Source organism: Heloderma suspectum, chromosome 6 (assembly GCF_057233095.1).
Source record: "Heloderma suspectum isolate Gila_16-S chromosome 6, 16-S_ref, whole genome shotgun sequence".
NCBI lineage: Eukaryota > Metazoa > Chordata > Lepidosauria > Squamata > Helodermatidae > Heloderma > Heloderma suspectum.
In genome coordinates, this window is record NC_139463.1 from 72,158,348 (window position 1) to 72,178,857 (window position 20,510).

The 20,510-nt window shown below is 41.2% G+C and overlaps 2 protein-coding genes and 1 long non-coding RNA gene across 6 annotated transcripts; 2 read left to right on the forward strand and 1 right to left on the reverse strand.

Annotated features, from left to right (window-relative positions):
• The first annotated feature begins 141 nt into the window (after positions 1 to 141).
• Positions 142 to 5,891, forward strand: HOXB7 (homeobox B7). Its single transcript, XM_084804846.1, has 2 exons — positions 142 to 623; positions 4,767 to 5,891. The coding sequence occupies exons 1-2, from the start codon at positions 224 to 226 to the stop codon at positions 5,018 to 5,020; spliced, it is 654 nt and encodes a 217-aa protein (XP_084660972.1). The 5' UTR covers positions 142 to 223; the 3' UTR covers positions 5,021 to 5,891.
• Positions 1,986 to 13,984, reverse strand: LOC146341148 (uncharacterized). 2 transcript variants are annotated; one of them, XR_014783843.1, is made up of 4 exons: positions 13,802 to 13,984; positions 9,575 to 9,693; positions 6,952 to 7,023; positions 1,986 to 3,904 (listed from the first exon to the last, which is right to left on the reverse strand). It is a non-coding gene; the product is annotated as an uncharacterized LOC146341148 (long non-coding RNA). The 2 variants fall into 2 exon arrangements; XR_014783844.1 differs by having other exon boundaries at positions 9,526 to 9,693; positions 13,802 to 13,979.
• On the forward strand, positions 8,807 to 19,925 carry HOXB6 (homeobox B6). Of its 3 annotated transcripts, none has more exons than XM_084804844.1 (3): positions 8,807 to 9,098; positions 16,591 to 16,763; positions 18,975 to 19,925. In XM_084804844.1, exons 1-3 carry the CDS (start codon positions 8,869 to 8,871, stop codon positions 19,232 to 19,234), a joined length of 663 nt encoding a protein of 220 aa, XP_084660970.1. In that variant the 5' UTR covers positions 8,807 to 8,868; the 3' UTR covers positions 19,235 to 19,925. The 3 variants fall into 3 exon arrangements, with proteins under 3 accessions (XP_084660970.1, XP_084660971.1, XP_084660968.1); XM_084804845.1 differs by lacking the exon at positions 8,807 to 9,098 and adding an exon at positions 14,157 to 14,501; XM_084804842.1 differs by lacking the exon at positions 8,807 to 9,098 and having other exon boundaries at positions 16,192 to 16,763.
• The last annotated feature ends 585 nt before the right edge of the window (positions 19,926 to 20,510 follow it).

The following is a 20,510-nucleotide window of genomic DNA, read 5'->3' on the forward strand; positions in this document are numbered from 1 at the left end:
AAGGGGGACAGCTTGGGAGGGGGGGGAGGGAGAGTTGGAGCGGAGGGAGGAAGCTAGGCTCTGATTGGCGATGCGCGAATCACGTGGACCAGAGTCACATGGTCTAGGGAGGAAAAAGGGGGTCCTTTTTGGTGTAAATCTGGAGTCTAATTCCGTAATATATCACGGTACCTCGTAAAACCGACACTAAAACGTCCCGGCCTACAAATCACCCGGCCAGATTATGAGTTCATTGTATTATGCGAATGCTTTATTTTCTAAATATCAGGCCGCAAATTCGGTTTTCCCCTCCGGAGTGTTTCCTGAGCAAACTTCTTGCGCATTCGCTTCCAATGCCCAGCGCACGGGGTATGGCTCCAGTTCCACGGCCTCTTTCGCTGCTTCCATGCCGGGTTTGTACCCCAACGGGGGAGGCATCCACCCCCAAACCCCGGGCATGTATTCCAGCAGCTACGGTCTGGAAGCCAGCTCTTTCAACATGCACTGTTCCCCTTTCGAGCAAAACCTCTCCATGATGTGTCCGGGAGACGCGTCCAAGCCCAACTGCAACAAAAGCGAACAGAGGGACGCAGACTTGCGACACGAAAACAACTTGCGGATATATCCTTGGATGAGAAGCACAGGTGAGCCTTCGAGGCGGCGGCGGCGATGGTGTCGGGAAAGCCTTGGGGAGAAGAGCGTATGAATGATCCGGATGGGAGGGGAAGTTGTGTTGCGGGGTGGTGGCGGGGGTGGGGGTGGGGGGAAAGAGGACGGCTCTGAACTCCTTTTATGACGTTTGCCTCAAAATGAATCTCTCCCTCTCTCTGCGAGTGTGTGTGACCGGGCAAGAAAGTAACCCTTAAACAAACAGTTTAAATATTTATTAGTTCTTCTGTTCTTGCTGCTGGCTTCCTCTACGCAAAAGCCAGTGTGTCTTGGGAACGCAGAGCTGCACCGGGGGGGGGGGGGTGAAGAGAAGAGGAAGTCCTGCCTCAACCACCCCACATTTCTTTCTTTCTCAGCGATTCCAAGCACACAAACTTGGAAGCAAGTTTCACTGAAATTCGGCTCAGTGTGTGCGTGAGCACTGGTTTGCTTCGAAATCAGCTTGGCATGTGTTGGTTTGCTTAGAAATCAGCTCGCTCGCTGTTTGTTTGTTTGTTTATCATGACACCTGGAAAAAAGACGGAGGGAGGCAGACATGGGGAAGGGGCCGGACAAAATGAACAGTGTACCATTTGCGCCATCTAAGAGCCTTGTTTTAATTTATTCAACCACTGCCATTAAGACATTCCTGCGCAACTGGAGTTTCACGCGCACACACGCTCACGCACACACATGTCCTAGTCTCTTCTCATCACAACCCTCATATTCCACACATGCAATTCAATCCCCAGCAGATTTCTGGAAGAGGCAATCGGAAGGGAGTGGAAGTGATCACAGGAGAAGGGATTAAATATCGGCCCTTGCCCAATATATATAAAAAATGTGCGATGTGGTATCTGGGCACAGAAACGTGTATAAGTGACTGTTCATCTTTATGACTTTGGTGGGGTGCCAAACGATTCTGAAATAGTGGGACAGATACATCGGGCTTCTTAGATCCAGCCCCACTCCCCCAACTGTGTGTGAGTCTGCCCTGTACTGACAAGAACCAACCCTGTAATCTATCTATCTATCTATCTATCTATCTATTATCTATCTATCTATCTGGCTCTGTCTGTCTGGTATTGCTACTATTGTGAAAGACAATGTAAGACATTTGTTTCACCTCTGAGTTTGCCAGGGTACCTTACAAAAGAGAAAGGAGGGCAGGAACCCAACCAAGAATGGTATTTAACACTCAAACCTACTCGTTTTTATTATATGCCCATAAACATATTCAATAGCTATACTCATCTTCTTGTGAGAATGGCAGATGCTCCAGATATTCCCATATTCGTTGCTTGGTGGGACTGGTGATTTCCTTTCCCACTCCATTAAACCAAATACTGATACAGGAGCAGTAGAACAATACATTTTATTAGGACCAACCAGAGTTAACCATACAGTAGGAGAGCTTTTGGGCAACACAGAACACTTCATCAAGAAAAACAAATTCAGGTTGCAATCCTATAGGCACACATACCAAGGCTTAAGTCCCATTGAAGTCAATGAGGCTTACCTCTGAGGGAATGCACTGTAAAAGTGGGGAGATGCAGTGTTAAAAATCTGGCATATCCTTGTGGTAGACTTTTCAGAATTACCTCAAGATTCTCAGGAAATAACAGGTGGGGATAAGCGGGGGCAAAATATCAGAAGATATGGCTACTGAACAGAGATGTCTACATGCCCCCTTTCCCCAACTGATATAAAAAGGATTCTAGCTGTAGTCAGACTGGCTGACTTCTGATGGACTAGGAGCAACTGATATATATATTCTGCACCCTTCCTATTAACAGAGTGTAGGTATCCTGTTCTTGATAGTCCCTCCTGACTTTCTTTTTCTCCCAGGCTGACAAGGTGATACCAAAGGTGTTATGATATGACTAATTCCCTGCATGTAAAAAGGGTAATGCCTTTATGTGTGAAAGAGTGGAAGGCAATGAAGATTATAACAGTAATCCCATTTTGCCAAATGCCAGCCAGTTCTAAACCCTTTTTAAATTTCAGTACATGAGAAGAACATTAACACACGAAAAGGTAGATAGGTAGACAGTCAGATGTATCTATGTGGCAAATGAAATTTAGGGCAGGGAGAAGCCCTGACTCTCGGAATACTGAAGCTGTCTGTTTAGGAGTTCTACCACCCTTCCTATCTCCCATCCTATTCACTATCCCTGCGATTTGCCAGGCAGTAATCTGATAGTGTGATAAAGGAGTTATCTTTAAAGGCACGTCATCTGCGACATAGCTCTTTAGTACACTTGGAATGTGCGGGGGGGGGGGGGAGAGAGCAAAAATTTCAGGCCAGAACTATATGCAAATTGTAGGAAAGCAGATTGGGGAAAGAGCGGGGGGGGGAGTGGGAAGGGGGAAGAAGCACATGAAAGATGAGTTCTTAAAGACCTAACCCAATAGGTTGGCTTTTTCTCTCCTTATTATTAGGTAATCCATAAACTGAGCTTTACAGATGATATATCCGAGCCCAGTTTGGGTGTTCGGAGTGGGGTGGGGAAAAGTCAGCTAAGAATAACCCTGTTCTCCTCCCTCCCCGCCCCCCCCCAATTTCTTTTGAAACAGTAGCTACTCATGATGAGGCAGACTGAGAGGTGCTGGAAGAGATTCCAACGTGCAGAGTGCAGAATAGAGACGATGCCGTCTCACGACTAACTGTGGCTTTTTTTGCCAGTTCTCAGAACTTAAATGGGCCTTAAATCCAGCTTGGGGTGAGGGGTCTTTTCTCTCTCTTTCTCTCCCACCCCCCACCCCCCACCCCTTTCCATCTTTCTTGTCTGCTGTTCGGCTGGATTTGGGAGATTCCGTTGGTTGCCCCATTCAAGAGATGTTTATGGCGCACCCTTCAACAGATTTTACAACCCACATTCCACAGACTTCTTATTTCCCCCATTCTTTATAGCCCGGCGGACTTCCCTACTGTTCCTTCCTTGAACAGAAGACCATCGCTGCCCACCCAACCCCACCCATCCCCCCTTTGGTATAAACAGCAAACACAGGAAAATCCCCAAGGATGTTTCAGATGACTGATCCAAACGGCTGGTGCAGCAGCTAAACGTACAACCCATCTCTACTCAAGAGCAGGGGGCTCGACTCTGTTACGGGATCATACCCACAAACGGATGCGAAAAATGACAGGAAAATTGATTCCTGGTTTGAATCCAGATTCTTTGGACGCCCCAGTAAATAGTTGTGGTCAGCGACATGACTCTTGCTTTGAGGAATTCCCATGTCGACAAACGGAGTTCAGCAGCTTCCGAGTCCCCTAATGAAAAAGACACAAAATAACCATTTTTTCTAGACTCTCGGAAAACACACACACAACCTGAAATAGGAAGGAAGTAACATTACCAACACATTAACAATACTGGCTTGAAGAAACCCACCAGATGTGAAAATTAATACAGGGAAGATGCTTCCTTGTAATTAAAGCCATTCCAATTTTTGCTGCTTGATTAAGGCTTAATTGCACACCTTATGAGAAGATAAATAACAGATCTTTTAACAGAGTATTTTCCCCACACCTACATATCTCAAAGGATTTTTTTTTTCTTTAGGGATGGGGAAGGAGATGTGGACATTTTAAAAGATACCATTGAAACTCCTTGGGCAAAATACGAAGCATTGGGAAATTGTCCTAAATTCGTTAAGCCTGCAATCCAATTCATCCTTACAGGAGAGAAGTCCCATTAAACTCAGTGAGACTTTCTTCGGAGTAAACATAGGCATAGGCCACACACCTGATAAACAGCAACATGTTTTGAGATTATAGAGCTGAACATTAAATTCCTGGATAAAGGAGTTGAAAATGCATTTTAATGACAGAAGAAATTCTGTACATATGCGTTAGTCTTTCTTTTATTATCTCTTTTCTTTCTTCACTCCTTCCAATTTGTTTATTTTAAATGTGTCTGGTTGCTTGTTACAATAAATGCTTTACTTTAATTATTTTTAAAAGCTTCTTATTAAAACAAGATAGATTTGATTTGATTTGATTTGAGGACCAATAGGTGAGGCAGTGAATCCAGGTTGGATAACAGGAATTGAAAACACACACACCCAAACAAATGCAAAACAAGAAACAAACTAAGGGAAACTCATGAGATTTCCTTTTTACTGCTTTACAGGGACTGACAGAAAGAGAGGCCGCCAAACCTACACCAGGTACCAGACGCTGGAACTGGAGAAGGAATTCCATTACAACCGTTACTTGACTAGGAGGCGACGCATTGAGATAGCCCACGCTTTATGTCTTACAGAAAGACAGATCAAAATCTGGTTCCAGAACAGGCGTATGAAATGGAAAAAAGAAAACAAACCCGCAGGCCCCGGTTCAAACAGCCAGGAAAAACCAGACGCGGAAGAAGATGAAGAAGAGTGAAGGAAAAGGAGTGGGGGAAGGGAGGGGTGGGGGAAGGGAGGGAGGGAGAGAGAGAAAGAGAGAGGTGGGTGAGAAGAAGTGTGTGTGTGTGTGTGGGGGGGGGCTGTCTGTACTGTCCAGAAAATTAAAGGAAGAAACTGAAAGTTAAAAGTTAACGAAGACTGTACGCTAAAAAGAAAAGAAACGTCCAAGCAAACTAAAAGGATGGTTTCTTCAGTTTCTTGACACTTGGAAAACTACCTATATTAACATTTATCTCCTTTTGTTTTGTTTTGTTTTGTTTTTTTGTTTTTGTACAACAAAGCAGATAATAAATCTACCTATTAAATGTCTCTTTAGAATCAAATATAGATAATGTTTTGTTTTCCTATGTGGGTCTTTATATAGTCCAAGTATTTGTAAATCTTCTTGTTTAAAAAAATGTTATCTCTTTTTTCTCGTGTAATTTTTTTTTTTAAGTATATGAAGTGAACATGTGGACGTGGTTAGCACTTTTCCTTAGAAAACGTGAACTCCAGATGTATGAAGGGAACACAACGCTTAGCTTAAGATGATTGTTGTACATAATTCTATGAGATTTCTGTCTTTCTCTTCTCCTTCCCCTCTTCGTAGATTTGTACCTCTGGTTACCAGTGCTGTATTTTATTTTTATTTTATTTTTGCTTGTTTATTTTGGTTGGTGTATATTTTTACATGTTCAGCAATGGACCACTTCCTCACTAGAGAATCTGAAATGAATATTGTGCTGAGTAAAACTGATGTATGATAGTTAGCAAATAATTTAATAGTCGGCCAAGCCTTTTTATTCGTATTCTGTGATTACTATGCGTAGAGAGAGGGAAAAGAATAATTAAAAATAACCTTACTGAATAGTCTGAAATTGTACCCAGTAATTACTTTCTCTTCAGTGTGTGTGTGTGTGTGTGTGTGTGTGTGTTTTCAGTTGTTTGGACTGGAGATAATCCATCCGAAATCGTTCTCTTTAAAAGTTCCCTTTGTCTGGCACAGACCTTCTTCCTTTCATTTGCACAGGAAAACTTCCCTCTGGATTGTGCCCTGAGTGTGTCAATTCAAATTTTTTTTAAAGTGTGTGTGTGTGGGGGGGGGGCTTTTCTACTTAAAAAGCATCTTCCCATATCTTACTCCTTTTTCCTTCAACGTCACCATTATATTTTTTTTTAAGGTTAAGTTAAACCCTACAGCAATGATGTACAACTCCTTGTTGGCCTTACAAAGTTAAAACAACCAGCTACCGAAATGGGGGTGGGTGGGAATAGTCTTGGAAAAGAAAACAATTGAATTTGCTTAATATTTGAAGCTTATATCCACAGAAGATCCTTCCCACTTTGATTTTTCCACCTCCCACAGAAGATACAAGAGTGGAAGCAGCAAAATAATAATAATAATAATAATAATAATAATAATAACAACAACAACAATAATACCACCACCACCGATTAGAGACCACTTGGAAGGGAAAAGCAGTAACTTTGGTGTTTCCTTTTTCTCTTATTTTGTTTTGTGTTTTAATCCCACTTCAGTCATTTTATTGTGGGAAGCATCTCTTCCACAAGAGCCAAATAATGCTGAACTCAAAACAAATATGAAATTTATGGAAGCAATTAAACGCGGGGAAATAAGCAAGGCAAAAGCCATATTAACCAATTCTAGATAAGTTCAGTATGTCATTAGATTTTACACTTCACACTTCCACAGATTTGAACAGTACAATTTTCTAGAATTCGGGTGTGGGTGCAATACACTGAATACAGAATTGTTTATTTGTTATTATTTAAATATATATCCCACTTTTGTAGCCATGGCACTCAAGGCAGCTAACGAACAGAATAAAAACACAATGAGGAATGAAAATGCATAACAATATATAAATATAAGACCCTGTAAGAGGTTGGAACACTATACACACTTACCTGGAAGTAAGCCTCATTAAACTCCATGGGGCTTATTTCTGAGTAGACATGCATAGGATTACACCATTAAGCCTATAAGCAAAAAATAAAATGGACAAAAATTGGTTGGAAATTTTGAAAATATATTTCTTTCTCCACGTAATAAAATCTGAAATATTTGTTATCCCCACCAACACACACACATATTTGGTTTAAAAATATCCTTATATTTTACGGAAGCCTTCTGCTTTCAAATGCTTCTGGCCTAACCATATATCTTTCAATATAAGTATTCAAAGATAATTACTTCCCAATTCAGTTCCAAATAAAGTTTTGAGGATCAGAGCACAGCATTATAACTGTCTGTCTGTCTGTCTGTCTGTCCATCTATCCATCCATCTATGGAGATATCACACACACACACAAATGGAGAGTTGTGTGTGTGTGTGTAATATTCACACAGAGATACACACACTAAATGAATGGATAGGCACAACAGTTATAGAATTGTAATTATCATAATAAAATATGTGAATAATAATTGGTTTTCTCCATGGCTGAATAGTTGCACAGATAGAGAAACATGGGTGCCTCTATTTCTAGATTTATTTCTAAATGTATCTATCAGTCCATAGTAAGCTAATCGCAGGGATTAGTGTGTGTTAACACGCCCTCCCTGGCACCAATCCCCTTCAAAACAGGTCATTTTGGTCCAAAAGACCAAATAAGCGGAAATGTATATTTGCTTCCCTATCAAAATAGGATATTTCAATAGACACCCTTTTGATGGCAGAAAATGAGTTCTAGAACAGTCGTATCACCCACCTAACCGGATTTTGCTGCATTGAACCACCACTATTGTTTTCGTGGCATGTACCACTGCGGTAAGGTACGCTTTTGTGCGCCTGTGCGTATAAGTCTCTCCCTTCCTCTGTTCTTTCTCCCTTCCTTCTTTCTTAGATCATACACACACACACACACACACACACACACACAATAAGGTGTGTACAGACATACACATCTGTCGGTCTTGTCTAAAATTTTTCTTATGACATTTTACTATCCTACGCTTTAATGGGACCCGGTGTTGGGGGAATTCAACAGTCTAATTTCGTGGCGAATTTCTAGAAGGGAAATCGCCAAAGTTAGCAAAAACAACAACAATCAAATTAAACGAAAGAACTACACGTTTGGCCTTAACAAAACAAAAACGTTTAAAAGAATAATTCAGAGTTGCACCATCCCTCTCACAATTAAAGATTGCAGGTATAAACACAACTGCAGAAACCTGCAGCATAAGAATGTTCCTAGAGATAGAAATGCTTCTGCAAATCTTTAGTCTTATAATAGTAGGTTCCTTTCACCTTTAGTATATAAGGGGTTGTTCAAGACCCCCCGCCGGGAAGTGGAGGGGGGCGCAGAATCTTTGCATATTCTTCTCTTTTGTTTTTTGTTTTTTTTTTAAAGGAAAAGATGGCGGCTGAGAAAAAGACTGCTGTTAAAGCAGTCATGAAGAAATGCAATAAATTCCTTGTTGTTTTATGAAAATTTACAACTTTGTGATAGAACTTTATGAGTGGCTGGGTTCTGCGATTGGCCAGAGCTGGTCATGTGGACTGCTAACCGTGAACATGAACTTTTTATGATTTCCCATGTGGTTTTTCTACCATTCTTTTGGCCGCTGTACCTTGGGTCGGATCACTGTCCTCTGTAGGACTCTCGCCTCTTTTAACATTTTTTTTTTTTTTACTTTCGTGTATAAGCTCGATAGGGCTAAAAATAGGAGGAGAAGGGGAAGTGCACACACGCACACACACACACACATCAAGGAGTGAGTTTAGATTGCTAATATGATCGATTCCCAAACCCTTCCTTTCCTAATTCTCTGAGTTAAATTTCCGTAGTGATTTTGGGTTCTCTGTCTAGTGACGGAGAGAGATGGAGAATCTGTGCCGGATCGAGGCTTTTGTCATTTTTCAAAGAGGGAAGTTACTCCATTTTCTGTGCAAAAGGACTCGGCAAAGGAAAAAGGCTCTCAGAAGTCGCAATGGACGGCTCTCAGGTTGGGACAATATTTGTCAGCTTACACATAAAAGCAAACGCAATCCTGTCCCCCCCCCCCTTCCTCTTCCTCCTCCCCTAATCCACAGAATGATGGGCATCAAAAGGTAAGTTAATATATTTATCTTTTATTCCAGCTGATCTTATTATTTTTAAAAGGATTGTACATTGAGGTTCTGTTTACCTTTCCTGTCTTAATATATATATATATATATAATATTTATATATTAATATATATATAATATAATATAATATATATTTATATATAAGGGAATACGAGGGAGAAGGAATATACTGCAGGGAGAGAGAGATTGATAAAGGGTATATTTCTAATACGTAAAGGAAAATCGAGTGTTCTGTGGAAGGAAGGAAGGGTGTTCTGTAAAATAAGACTTGAAATATTGATGTCACCTGGCCATGAGCTCTAAGGAGAATTCAAGCACCATCCAACTGATGGTAACTACATTTTCTTTTTTTCCCTTTTTTTAAAAAAACGCGGCTTATGTGAGTTTTTTTAAAAAAATCTTTCCCTACTCTTTCAAACTGTTCCCCAACCCAGGAAGAACGATCTAGCCAGACTTGCTTGTCATCGAGCAAATGCACTCATTTTAGGAAGTTTGGTACAGTAGCCAGTTCGATTTAGATGGTTTTCTCCAGGGTGTTCAGCGACGACGTAGGCGATTTTTCTTCCCAAGAGCTATTCTGTATTTGGGGTGGAGCGGGGGGGGGGGGCGGAGAGAGAGAGAGAGAGAGAGAAGAAGAAATAGAGTAACAATAATTACTAAAGACAAATAATGAAAAAAAATACGCATACCCCGATTTTATAATAAAGAGGAAGTGGATGTGAATATTATAAAGTAAATGATTAGAAAGATACTGATTATGCCAGATAGCCTGCGATCCAGTGCCTGTATGCAGTTTCTTAAAAAGGGTATGTGTATGTATAGTTTAAAAATATTTTTTGTGTGTATATACACATTTCCTTGGCTATTTGAAATTCTTGCCTTTCCTGTGTTTAGGGAAAATGTGTAACGTCAAAAAAATAAAGATATCTTCATATATACTCTGAGTAAATGAATATGTTTGGGGGGTTTTAAGGGGGGAGGGAATCCAGACAGGATGTTTAAAAATATTTCATGGCTGACCTGTTCAATTTACTATGGATACAGTAGTATGTTCATATCTTTGATTTTTTAAAAAATACTGGGCTATTATTTGAAAAACAAATACAGTATATGCAACAGACAATCTACTGGCAAATATACCATACAGGAGTTCTGTAATGCTTCTTAAAATAAAAATTGTGCACACTTCCTAGCCTTTTAATTTTCTTTGTTTGTGAAAATTATTTCGTTGAAAGCACATCACAATTAGGTTGAAATAAGAAAGGTGAAAATCTGTAAATAAATTTTATTTGCATTTTCATATATAATTATGGTTACTCGACATTCATTTGATATGGTCTTTCTTTCTAGTTCCCTGTGCCCCTCCTTTCTATCCATTGAAGAGATCTGAGGCTCGAATCAGGTCTCTCTCTTTTAGTACAATAGGTTTTATTAGTCTCCAGTTTATCTGCCATTTCGACCGGCTCTTCTGAACTCAGACAATCCTGAGTATCTCCAGTTCAAGTCAAATGGGGCTTCCCAGTGGATTGTGCCTATTTAGATAAGTTCACTAATTAAAGAATTCCTATCGGTTAAACACCACCAAGTTGTTTATCTGCTCCCTCCCGTAAATGGAGCACCTATTTCTCTTTATTTTGTTAGGAGTTCGGCTTTACAATCTCTCCTGGTCATTCTATGCTGTTTGCTGCCATCTACCGTCCAACGGAGGAATTCTTCGGTTTTGTTTCCATGCTTTACAATGATTAATTTCCCATGAAAACTAGTTTAACTAGACCAAGATTTTCATTTTCTACAGTTAATATATTTTTGTTATGTAATGGATTAGGCATGCCTTACACATTCTGGAAATGGAGCTGAAGAGAATTTCCATCCATCGATTCTGGGCTTTAAAAAAAACAAAAAACTACCCTTATCATAATAAAGCATTTTTTTCATTTTTAAGTCCTGTGAAATATTGTCACAACTTTCAGATTTTACATTAACATTGTGAGATGGGATGTGTTAAAATGTATTAAAATTACCTTTTGTTAAAGGAGGATATAGATGTTTATTTGGTAAATTGATCAAATCGGGTACTTTCCTTGCTGTTTTAAATTAAGTGCTGATATCAAAGTTGTTTGTGGTCATTTCTCGGCTAGAATGATTAGATTTCTACACTTGTGTAATCAAAACTCTAGTGGTGTCAGGATAAACTGGAGTTGTGCAGGTTCGGGTATAGGTATAAATTTATACCTATACCAGATTAAGTTTCGAATGGTTATGCGCTTGGAAAGAGGGAGTGGAGGGGAATGAATCAGAACAACTTGCAGTGGTTTAGAAAGACTAATGATACACTTTCTCCCTCTCTCTCCCTCCCTCCTCCAAACCCATATCATCATGAAGGATATATAACAAATCTCCTAATAACTGCTTACCTCCTAATAACATAGGACTCATAGATTCTCCTGTGGAAGCATCATAAAAATGAATGGGGCATCTGAGTCGGAGAACTTTCTGGAAGATTGTGCCCATATTCCTTTAATTCATAATACTTTCTCTTCCTGCCCCCAATACAGCCAACTGACCTCCACATTCGTATTTTGCTTTGTTGACTTTTCAGTGTTTAAAATCCGTTCATGTTCAAATACTGGTTTTTTTGTTTGATTTTTTTTTTAATCCTTACTTCCCTTCTTTTTTTGTTCAAACAAATCAAACAATGTGGTGACAGTTTTGCTTTTTTGTATGTGTTTTTTTTTTAACTTTACCCTAAAGGCTCATTTCCCTTTTTTGTTAAATATTAACTAAACTCCTTTGATAAAATAATGAAGGGTGGGTTTCCCCTGGTGGGGTGGGTGGGTTTTTGTTTTTTTGTTTTGGTCTTCTGTAATCCCATTAACAAGATTATTATGCACTGCAGGGGAAGTCAGGTAAATTAAACGTAAATTACTGAAATTAAGTTTCGAATGGTTATGTGCTTGGAAAGAGGGAGTGGAGGGGGATAGGAGTGTGTGTGTGTGTGTGTGTATATACACATGCCTTTGGGGGGTCATTGCCTTATACATGCCAACAATGTAGGAAACATCACTTTGGTAGAATTGTGGTATGGCTATATATATGACAAAAGAAGCTCATCCCCAGAGAATAGCTTTATGATCCTAAATAAAGTCATGAGGCTATTCAACTCTGTGTGTGTGTGTGTGTGTGTGTGTGCGCGCATGCCCCCCCCCCCCAGTGTGCTTAAAGGCCAGTCTTTAGTTTATGGTACCAATTTAAGTCTCCTTCTGCCAAAAGTCCCTGCTGGTTTCACACTTCTCTATGTTGCTGAATTCCAACCCCCACATAAAAAGGAAGAGTTTGATTTTCTTTCTTTCTTTCTTTCTTTCTTTCTTTCTTTCTAGAGGGAATCCCATTTTACCTGAGTTGCAAATTTCTGGACTGCTTTAACTTTGCTTTAACTTTTTCTTTTCCTCCTGCCACCAAACAATTCCCTGGCCTGGTGTCTGCCCAGAGAAATATTTGGGTGTTGCTTTTAATCCCATCATTTATCTCCCTCCCCCAATTCCTTGTGTTTTGTGAAGTTGGCTTGTGCTAAGCAGAAAACGCAGGAACGAGCAGAGGAGAGGAGGGGGTGGGGAAGCAGAAACCAGGAATACTTTTTCAGCTACAAAGCACCAGCTACACACATTGCAAATAAGCCCCTTTAATCTGTATTTATTCTCTGCCATTTGAGTTATGACACACGCTGGTCAAGATAGATTCTCGGAGGTAAGGGAATGCATACGAGTGGTCTCCAGCAACAACAGGCAGGAGAGAAGAGTTTCTTTGCTTTATAACCAGCTCATGGATTGTTTTCAGATAATAACATTTAAAATTAGAGGCCCAATATAGAAATCTGCCAAGTGACACGGGAATAGAACGCTAATATTTCCACAGCCAGAGAGCTTCTGCTATTGGGCACAGTATAGAAATGAAATAAACAACAACAAAACAACAACAACTCAGCAGTGGAAGGGCTGGGGTTTAACTACATACAATAGAAGGAATAGTTAATACAGAGACACAAAGATTTATGACTGAACTATCTTTATGACTCAACTATGCCCAAGGTAGCTTTAAATAAAACATAAAAATTATCTGAATACCCATTCTGGACCCAAATTCTTTCAAGAAGTTCCATTACAGGGGTGGGTGGGGAGGCAAAGGTGTTGGCTTATAAACAAGCTTCTAAACAATACAATTCTCCCACTTTCCCCTCCCCACAAGCTTGAGACTACTTCTGCTCCACTTTCCCTTTTCCAAGTCATTTTAACGGAATGATTCATTAATCGCTTTTAAATTATTATGTATCAGGTAAATTAAAGGCCAGTTCTTTATTGCAATGGGGGGGAGGGTCTGCTTTTCTAATTTTGGGGTGGTGACTAATTAATTATTTAAAAGCAAATTTCAATGAATGACATTTTAATTTAAGAAGTTTTTGTGGGGGAAATTAGAGATAATCCGAATTGCCCGAGTTGAAAAGGAGGAAGCTTTCTTGAGTCACAAAGAGGCATAAAAATGACTGCATTTCATCAAATCTACTTCCCATTATATATACTCCCTCTGCAAACACACACACACACACACACACACACACACACACTTTCTGCATTTCCAATAACACTTTAAAAACTAAAATCAAAGCTAAGAACAGTAGCACATTTACTCACTTATTTAACCATCAAGCAGCCAAACTTCAAATGTTAATCCAGACATCTTTGTTCACATGTGATATGTCACAGTTTCTAAACAAGTCTGAAGGGCTGTGCTGTTTTCAAATTACTCGTTGGGGGTGGGGTGTTCCTCAGTCCCAATTTCCTTCCTCCCCTCCTTTCCCTTATTCCTTCTGTTTTTACACACCAATAAAGCGTATCTATTTAAAGTTTGGTTCTACTCCCACACAAACGGGGTGGGGGTGGGGGTGGGGGTGGGAGAGAACCTCCAGGAAGCGGTGTCACACAAACCAGAAAAAGGAGGCGTGTGTGCAGGAGAGAGCTTTAAAAAAAATCACTTCCTTTGCCTGTTATTTCCTTCCATTCGAAGTTCAGGGTAGTACTGAAGCAGTGTGGATTTCCTTGTCGTTAAAACTGAGCCTAGTATCAAATTAAATCGTAATCCACTACGATTTCATGACTCCTTAATCCTCGACAGAGAAAGTTCGCATTGGTCATTCTGTAGAGATCACGTTGCCATGTAAATCCGACCTGGGAGCAATTGAGTCTATGTGTGGTGGATAATTCCTATGAGCAGATTACCGCTTCTGTAATAGAAGGATGATAGATAGGTAGATTGGATTACAACTTCATTTGTCCAAATTTGAGTGATGTTCCTCTACACTCGGATAACCAGAAGTTGGAATGAATTGGAGAGGTATTTATTTATGCTTGCAATGATGTGCATGCTGGTGGAGGATGTATGATGCTTTGGGATACTTAGAACTTCTCAGATTGGTATAATGGGCATTTCCTTGTGAATAGATAAGAGATGAGGCACAGACAGAATGAAGATAGACAGATGATAGACAGACGATAGATAGATTATAGATAAACTAAGGGGAGCAGAGGCAACCAACTTGCAGTTTAAAACACTGTTAAAAACGAAGTTGGAGTATTTAAAAATGATTTCTTGAACTACAGGTTTGTCCACAAAATACAATTCAGGGCTGGGAGGGGACATAGTGGAATAAAATTATGCGCCACTACCGCACCGATCTGTAGGAAGTTCTGGTTAGAGCAACCCAGAGACTCGCCCTGTAGGAAGACTGGCGCGGCCAGCACGAAGACCGACGCCCAGCCTCAAGCCATTTGGGTAACTCTTCCAGTGCATTCATTCACTGGTTTTTTTAAAAGGCGTTTTAGAACGACACCGAATTCTGAGCGGCTTTCATCCATTCCTAAATCAAATCAGTTCCGAATTTCAAAAACAACAACTCAAAACACACGAAGTAGGGAGAGAAATTCTCACTGCAGGCTCACCTCGTATTGACAACACGGGCACCATCTCCCAGATGACCGTTCCCTGCTGCCTTAAATATTTTTCGATGCTTGGTGATCAATAAGGAGTGTCCTTGGCCGTCAGAGCAGCCGCTGCCCTTAACTCTAAACTGCCCAAAGACCCGGCCTTAACCGTAAAAACGCAAGAGGGCACAGTCCTTTAAAGATATACGGAATATCGTTCGAGCTGAGCTCCAGACCGACCCATGTGTCTTCCAGACATTATACCCGGTACCGCAGAGATATGGATGTGAGTGTCTAAACACACTCACGTTCATACTGTTTCAATCCATCGAGATAATTAAATGGAGAAAACAGGGTGGGATTCGGGGGGGGGGGTGCCAAAACGGATTCCTTCATCCCTCCTCAGGAGATGGTTTAAAGTTCTTTTTAGGGCACTCCATATAGGGTAGCCCCCCCTCCCACTCAAAAAACAAGACATGAGTGGTAGAACTTTTTTCTCCAGATCTAGAGACTGACACTTCCTGCCTCATATATATATATATATATATATATATATAACATCAAATGCATAGACTCCCCACCTCTCTTTACCCCTTGTATAGACTCCCCCACCCCAAATAAATCACGCTGAAAATGACCAAACTTTTCCAGATGAAAAGAATTCCTATTTTTTCCTTTTCCCTGTCTCCACGGTAGCAGCAATGATAATATCAGAACTCATTTGTTTTATTCTTCTTGACTTTCACCCTCTCCTCTTCTTCCTTGTTCCTCTTCCTCTTCTTCTTCTATTTATTTATCTTTAAAAAATAAACCAAAGGAAACTCCATGGATTTATCTTGTCCTAGATCATAGTATGTGGTTAAGGGGGGAGGGTGTCTATTTGTGTATCTGGGGTGGAAAGGGGGGGGTGCGTTTCTGTTGTTTAAAAGTGATGGTGTTGGTGGCAGAGATGCTTTCGCTGGTTTGTTCTAGGGGGGTCCCCTGTGCAAAGCTCACCCCTCTAGGGTGCTATTTCGCAGTCTTCGACTTCTGCTATTGGTCAGCGCGTGATCAGATGGTTCTCTTTCCTTATGTCCCTGGTTGGCACGCGGCCATCCCCCTTCAGCTAAAACCCAATCTCCCATATACTGCTAATAGCTAAACCGCTTGGACTATAAAACGCAACAAATCATAAAGACCAAGGGAAAGAACAGACGCTGTTCTTCTGCTTTATTATTATCATCATCATCATCATTATTATTATTATTATTTCCAATGAGTTCTTATTTTGTCAACTCTACTTTTCCGGTGAGCTTAGCCGGGGGTCAGGAACCGTTTCTGGGACAGCTCCCCTTATATTCCACGGGGTATGCGGATCCTTTAAGGCACTATCCCGCCACTTACGGAACTGGGGGTGGGGGAGTCCAGGAGAAGGCTTATCCGGGCGCGCCTTACTATCAGCAAGCCAACGGAGCTTACAACCGGAGCTCAGCCTGCGATTACGGGACATCTGGTTTTTACAGGGAGAAAGAGACAGCCTGTTCTCTTTCGAGCTTAGAGGACCCTGTCCAGTTCGGCCAGGAGCAAGTCCGGAAGTCGGATTGCTCTCAAAGCAAACACGTTTTCGGGGACAGCGAGGATCAGAAGTGTTCCACTCCAGTCTACCCCTGGATGCAAAGGATGAACTCCTGTAACAGTAAGTTGCTCTTTTCTCTTAATTCTCTGTAACGAGAGAGAGAGAGAGAGAGAGAGAGAGAGAGAGAGAGAGAGAGAGAGAGAGCCTTCCACCCCATTTCTTTCTGCACAGGAAATGTCCATCTAAATCTCAGCTTCCAGACAGTGGAACCAGAAACTTTCTTCAAACTTTTATACTACTTAGATCAGACTTCTAACGCCAATGGTTGTGTGCCTTGATTATTTATTTATTTATTTAATGTTATTTGCGCGAGTTTCCCTTCAGTTAGTTCGTTTCTTTCGCCAACTTTCTGTATCTACGATGGCACGGGGATTATTGATTGACCGGCTCTGTCTTGTAGAAGGCAATGTTAGCTGTCACTCACTAGGAGTGATTTAGAGACGTGTCTGGTGTTCTTATACACACACACACACACACACACACACGATGTAATCGGTATCGCGTTGAAATCCATCCACAACCACCCCAATTGATTTTAATGGACCTGGATTTCACCCTCTTCCCACCCCCCACTCTCTCTCTCTCTCTCTCTCACGCACACACACGCACACACACCTATGCCAATTCGTATCCCGGGGAGTGTGTTCTATAACCCCAGCCAGTTGAATAATGTCAGGAGGGCTTAAATATTTGAAGGGAGAGACCTACATTTTTAATGAAAGTCAGGCATAATGAAATGCTTGTCTGAAGAGGAGTTGCATATAATTTCTCTTTCACTCACTCACTTACTCACTGACTTCCCACCCCCACCATCCGATCCCCACCTTCTTCTATGATCGACGGTTGCCTCCAGGTGCCATATTTTCCATGAAAATACATTTTAAAAAATCCATAAAGACATACCAACAGCTCCTCCTCTTTCTATCTCTATGTATACAGATATTGTATGTCAGATTTTACCATTCCAAAGTGGGGGGGGGATAGGTAAAGGGGGAATCGATAAATACTTCCTTATTGCTTAAACTTTCGAATCTATTAGCGTTACCGATAAAACGGGGGGAAAGGGGAACACAGAAATAAGAAAGAGAAGAGGTGGGATTCAGAGAGTACCTTGCGAGTTTTATATAACGGAAAGGACCAGGGTCAGTGATGGTTACTCAAAAGAAAAGTAAAGTGAGGTCAGAGGGAAATCATAACTTTTGGATGTTGATTCTTTCGGGATACAAGTGCACAAAGAGGTATTTGAGCGAGGCAAACGCCCCCGCAACTCTCTCAGGACAAAATCCTCCAAGCTTGCCACTGCGACCCTAAAAAGACATTAACTGGGAAGTAAAGTCTCATTGATTTCTATACGCCTGTATATTACCTCGATCCTAAACTCACACCGAAGCTAGCTTTGCTGGTCATCTTCAATGGGATTAGCTTGCAAGTTAAGTCACTTTAAGATCACAAGCTTTACCAGTTATCCAGTCCAATCCGAAGCCATGTATATTCAAGAACTGAATTACACTGAGCCAACTGGGATTTACTCCCAAGTAAGTATGTATAGGACTGCAGCCTTAGTGCCCCATGAACTCCACTCAGTAGGGGCACTAGAGATCCCAGGGCAGGGAAAGGTAAGAGAAAGACGAGTGGACCCCTTCTGCTGGCAGGGCTAGCCTTTAAAACAGGAACAGCAGGCTTCCGAGTTACACAGAACTGTTCTTCAGGGATCCCCCCCCCCCTTTAAAGGATAAATGCACAAACAAATGCATAAACAAAATAGATGTTGCATGGTGAAACTGCAAGTGTTTAAGCTGAGACTGGTGAAGCACGGCGGGGGGGGGGGGATACTCCAGAAAGTAAGCTGAGGTGTGGGGACTGTATCCCCACGGCTTCTGTCCAGCTGTAGTGCACGATCATTTTGGAAGACATGGACTATGATTTTCGGGAGAACCAAGTAGAAGATAGTCAGACTGAATGCTTTGTTTTGGTTTTCCCTTCTTGTTGCCTGAAATGTCCTATTCGTGGGTTTACTTGCCTACATATCCACCGGCCTTTTTGATTAGAGAGATTTGGGGAACTGGGCTGAGAGAGAGGGCCACAAGTTGAGGGGAAGTGACTGGAGGGAAGTTAATACTTCCACTGTCTGTGTCTCTCTCTCCATCCATACACACACACACACAAAGAGAGAGAGAGAGAGAGTAACGGAATAACCATTGTCATGCATATTCGAAACTCCAGTAAATGTTCAGCGTCCCATCCACCCATTACTTTTCTCTTCCCTCCCAGGTTCCTCGTTTGGGCCGAGTGGAAGGCGAGGGCGACAGACCTACACCCGCTACCAGACCCTGGAGCTGGAGAAAGAATTCCACTTTAACCGTTACCTGACCAGGCGCCGACGGATCGAGATAGCCCACGCGCTCTGTCTGACGGAACGCCAGATCAAAATCTGGTTCCAGAACAGAAGGATGAAGTGGAAAAAGGAAAACAAGCTACTCAACTCCACTCAGCTCAGCGCCGAGGAAGAAGAGGAAAAAACAACGGAATGAGGAAGCAGAGGAAGGCGAGAGAATGAAGGAGGAAGAAAGCAAAAATGCCAACAGTTGCGGGAGCTCCGAAAAGGGCAAAAAGAAAAGGCACAACCGAGACACACATTTTTGTAAAATACCCGAGACTATATGGAGGGGTTGGCCCAACTTCCTTTTGCACCCCCACTCGCATCCAGTAATCTGTCGTGTCATAATCAAGCTTCTAGTCCAGTTTATTTTCCCATCTTTTCTATTGCCCCTCTCCCCTCACCACAATGGGATTTGTTGTTGTTGTTTAAAAAAAAAAAAACGTTGGGTGCCCTTCTTAGGATTCTTGCTAACCCTTGTATTTAAGTGGAGGTGCTGCAATATATGTGTCAGATTTTGGGGGTGTTGATTGTCTTGATTTTGTAAAACAGAAGTCTCATGCACGATTTTACTTATATGTTGGTCTTTAAAAACAAAACAAAAAAAGGTTAAGTTAATCCAACCTTAGGTTCTTTGCCATTTAAGGGGTTTTGGTTTTTGGTTTTGTTTTAAAGAAAAGATCTATTGAAAAGGAACAATTACTACCTAAAAAGTATGGCAAAATAAAAAGAGGGGGGGGTTGTTTTATTTTATTACTATTTTGTACAGTGTTGTGTTTGTAGTTTGTGTTAGGTATGAAGATTTTAAAAAATCCTCTAATAAACAACAAACAAATACGCTGAGAAAAAACACTTGCCACATTCGTATTTTTGGGCGTGTGTGTCTCTCCGCCCCCCAGCCCCCCGCCCCGTCCCCTGCCACACACACACCCTTACCTCTTTTCTGATGAATTGGTCTACCTACACGAGTTGTGTGTTTGTTAAAAAAGAAAGAAAAAGACCCACTGTTTGATAGCAGTTCTTTCCCTAACTTGAACACCCAAGCAATTCTTTAAGCTTTACAGAAGTTAGAGTGGAAAGATAAATTTTCTGTGTCCTCCCCCCCCCTTACTTTCAACTCTTCAGCCTAATCTTAAATGAAAGACCTTTTCACCAGGAATATCTTGGAGTTGACATTTAACTTTCATGTGGATCTTTTTTTATTGTTACAGCACAAAGGAGTTATGAAGAGGGGAGGGGGAAGCTCACCTCATATATAATAAATCAAAGAAACAGGCATAACTCTGCCCCCTCCATCATACATCTGCTAAGAGATATCTAACATTTGTATAGCCTCTTTCAAACACTGGACAAACTTCCCCTTAGTTCATCCCCCCTTCTCCCCCCCAAAAAAAAAACTCTAACTAGTATTTACATATAAACTAACATAA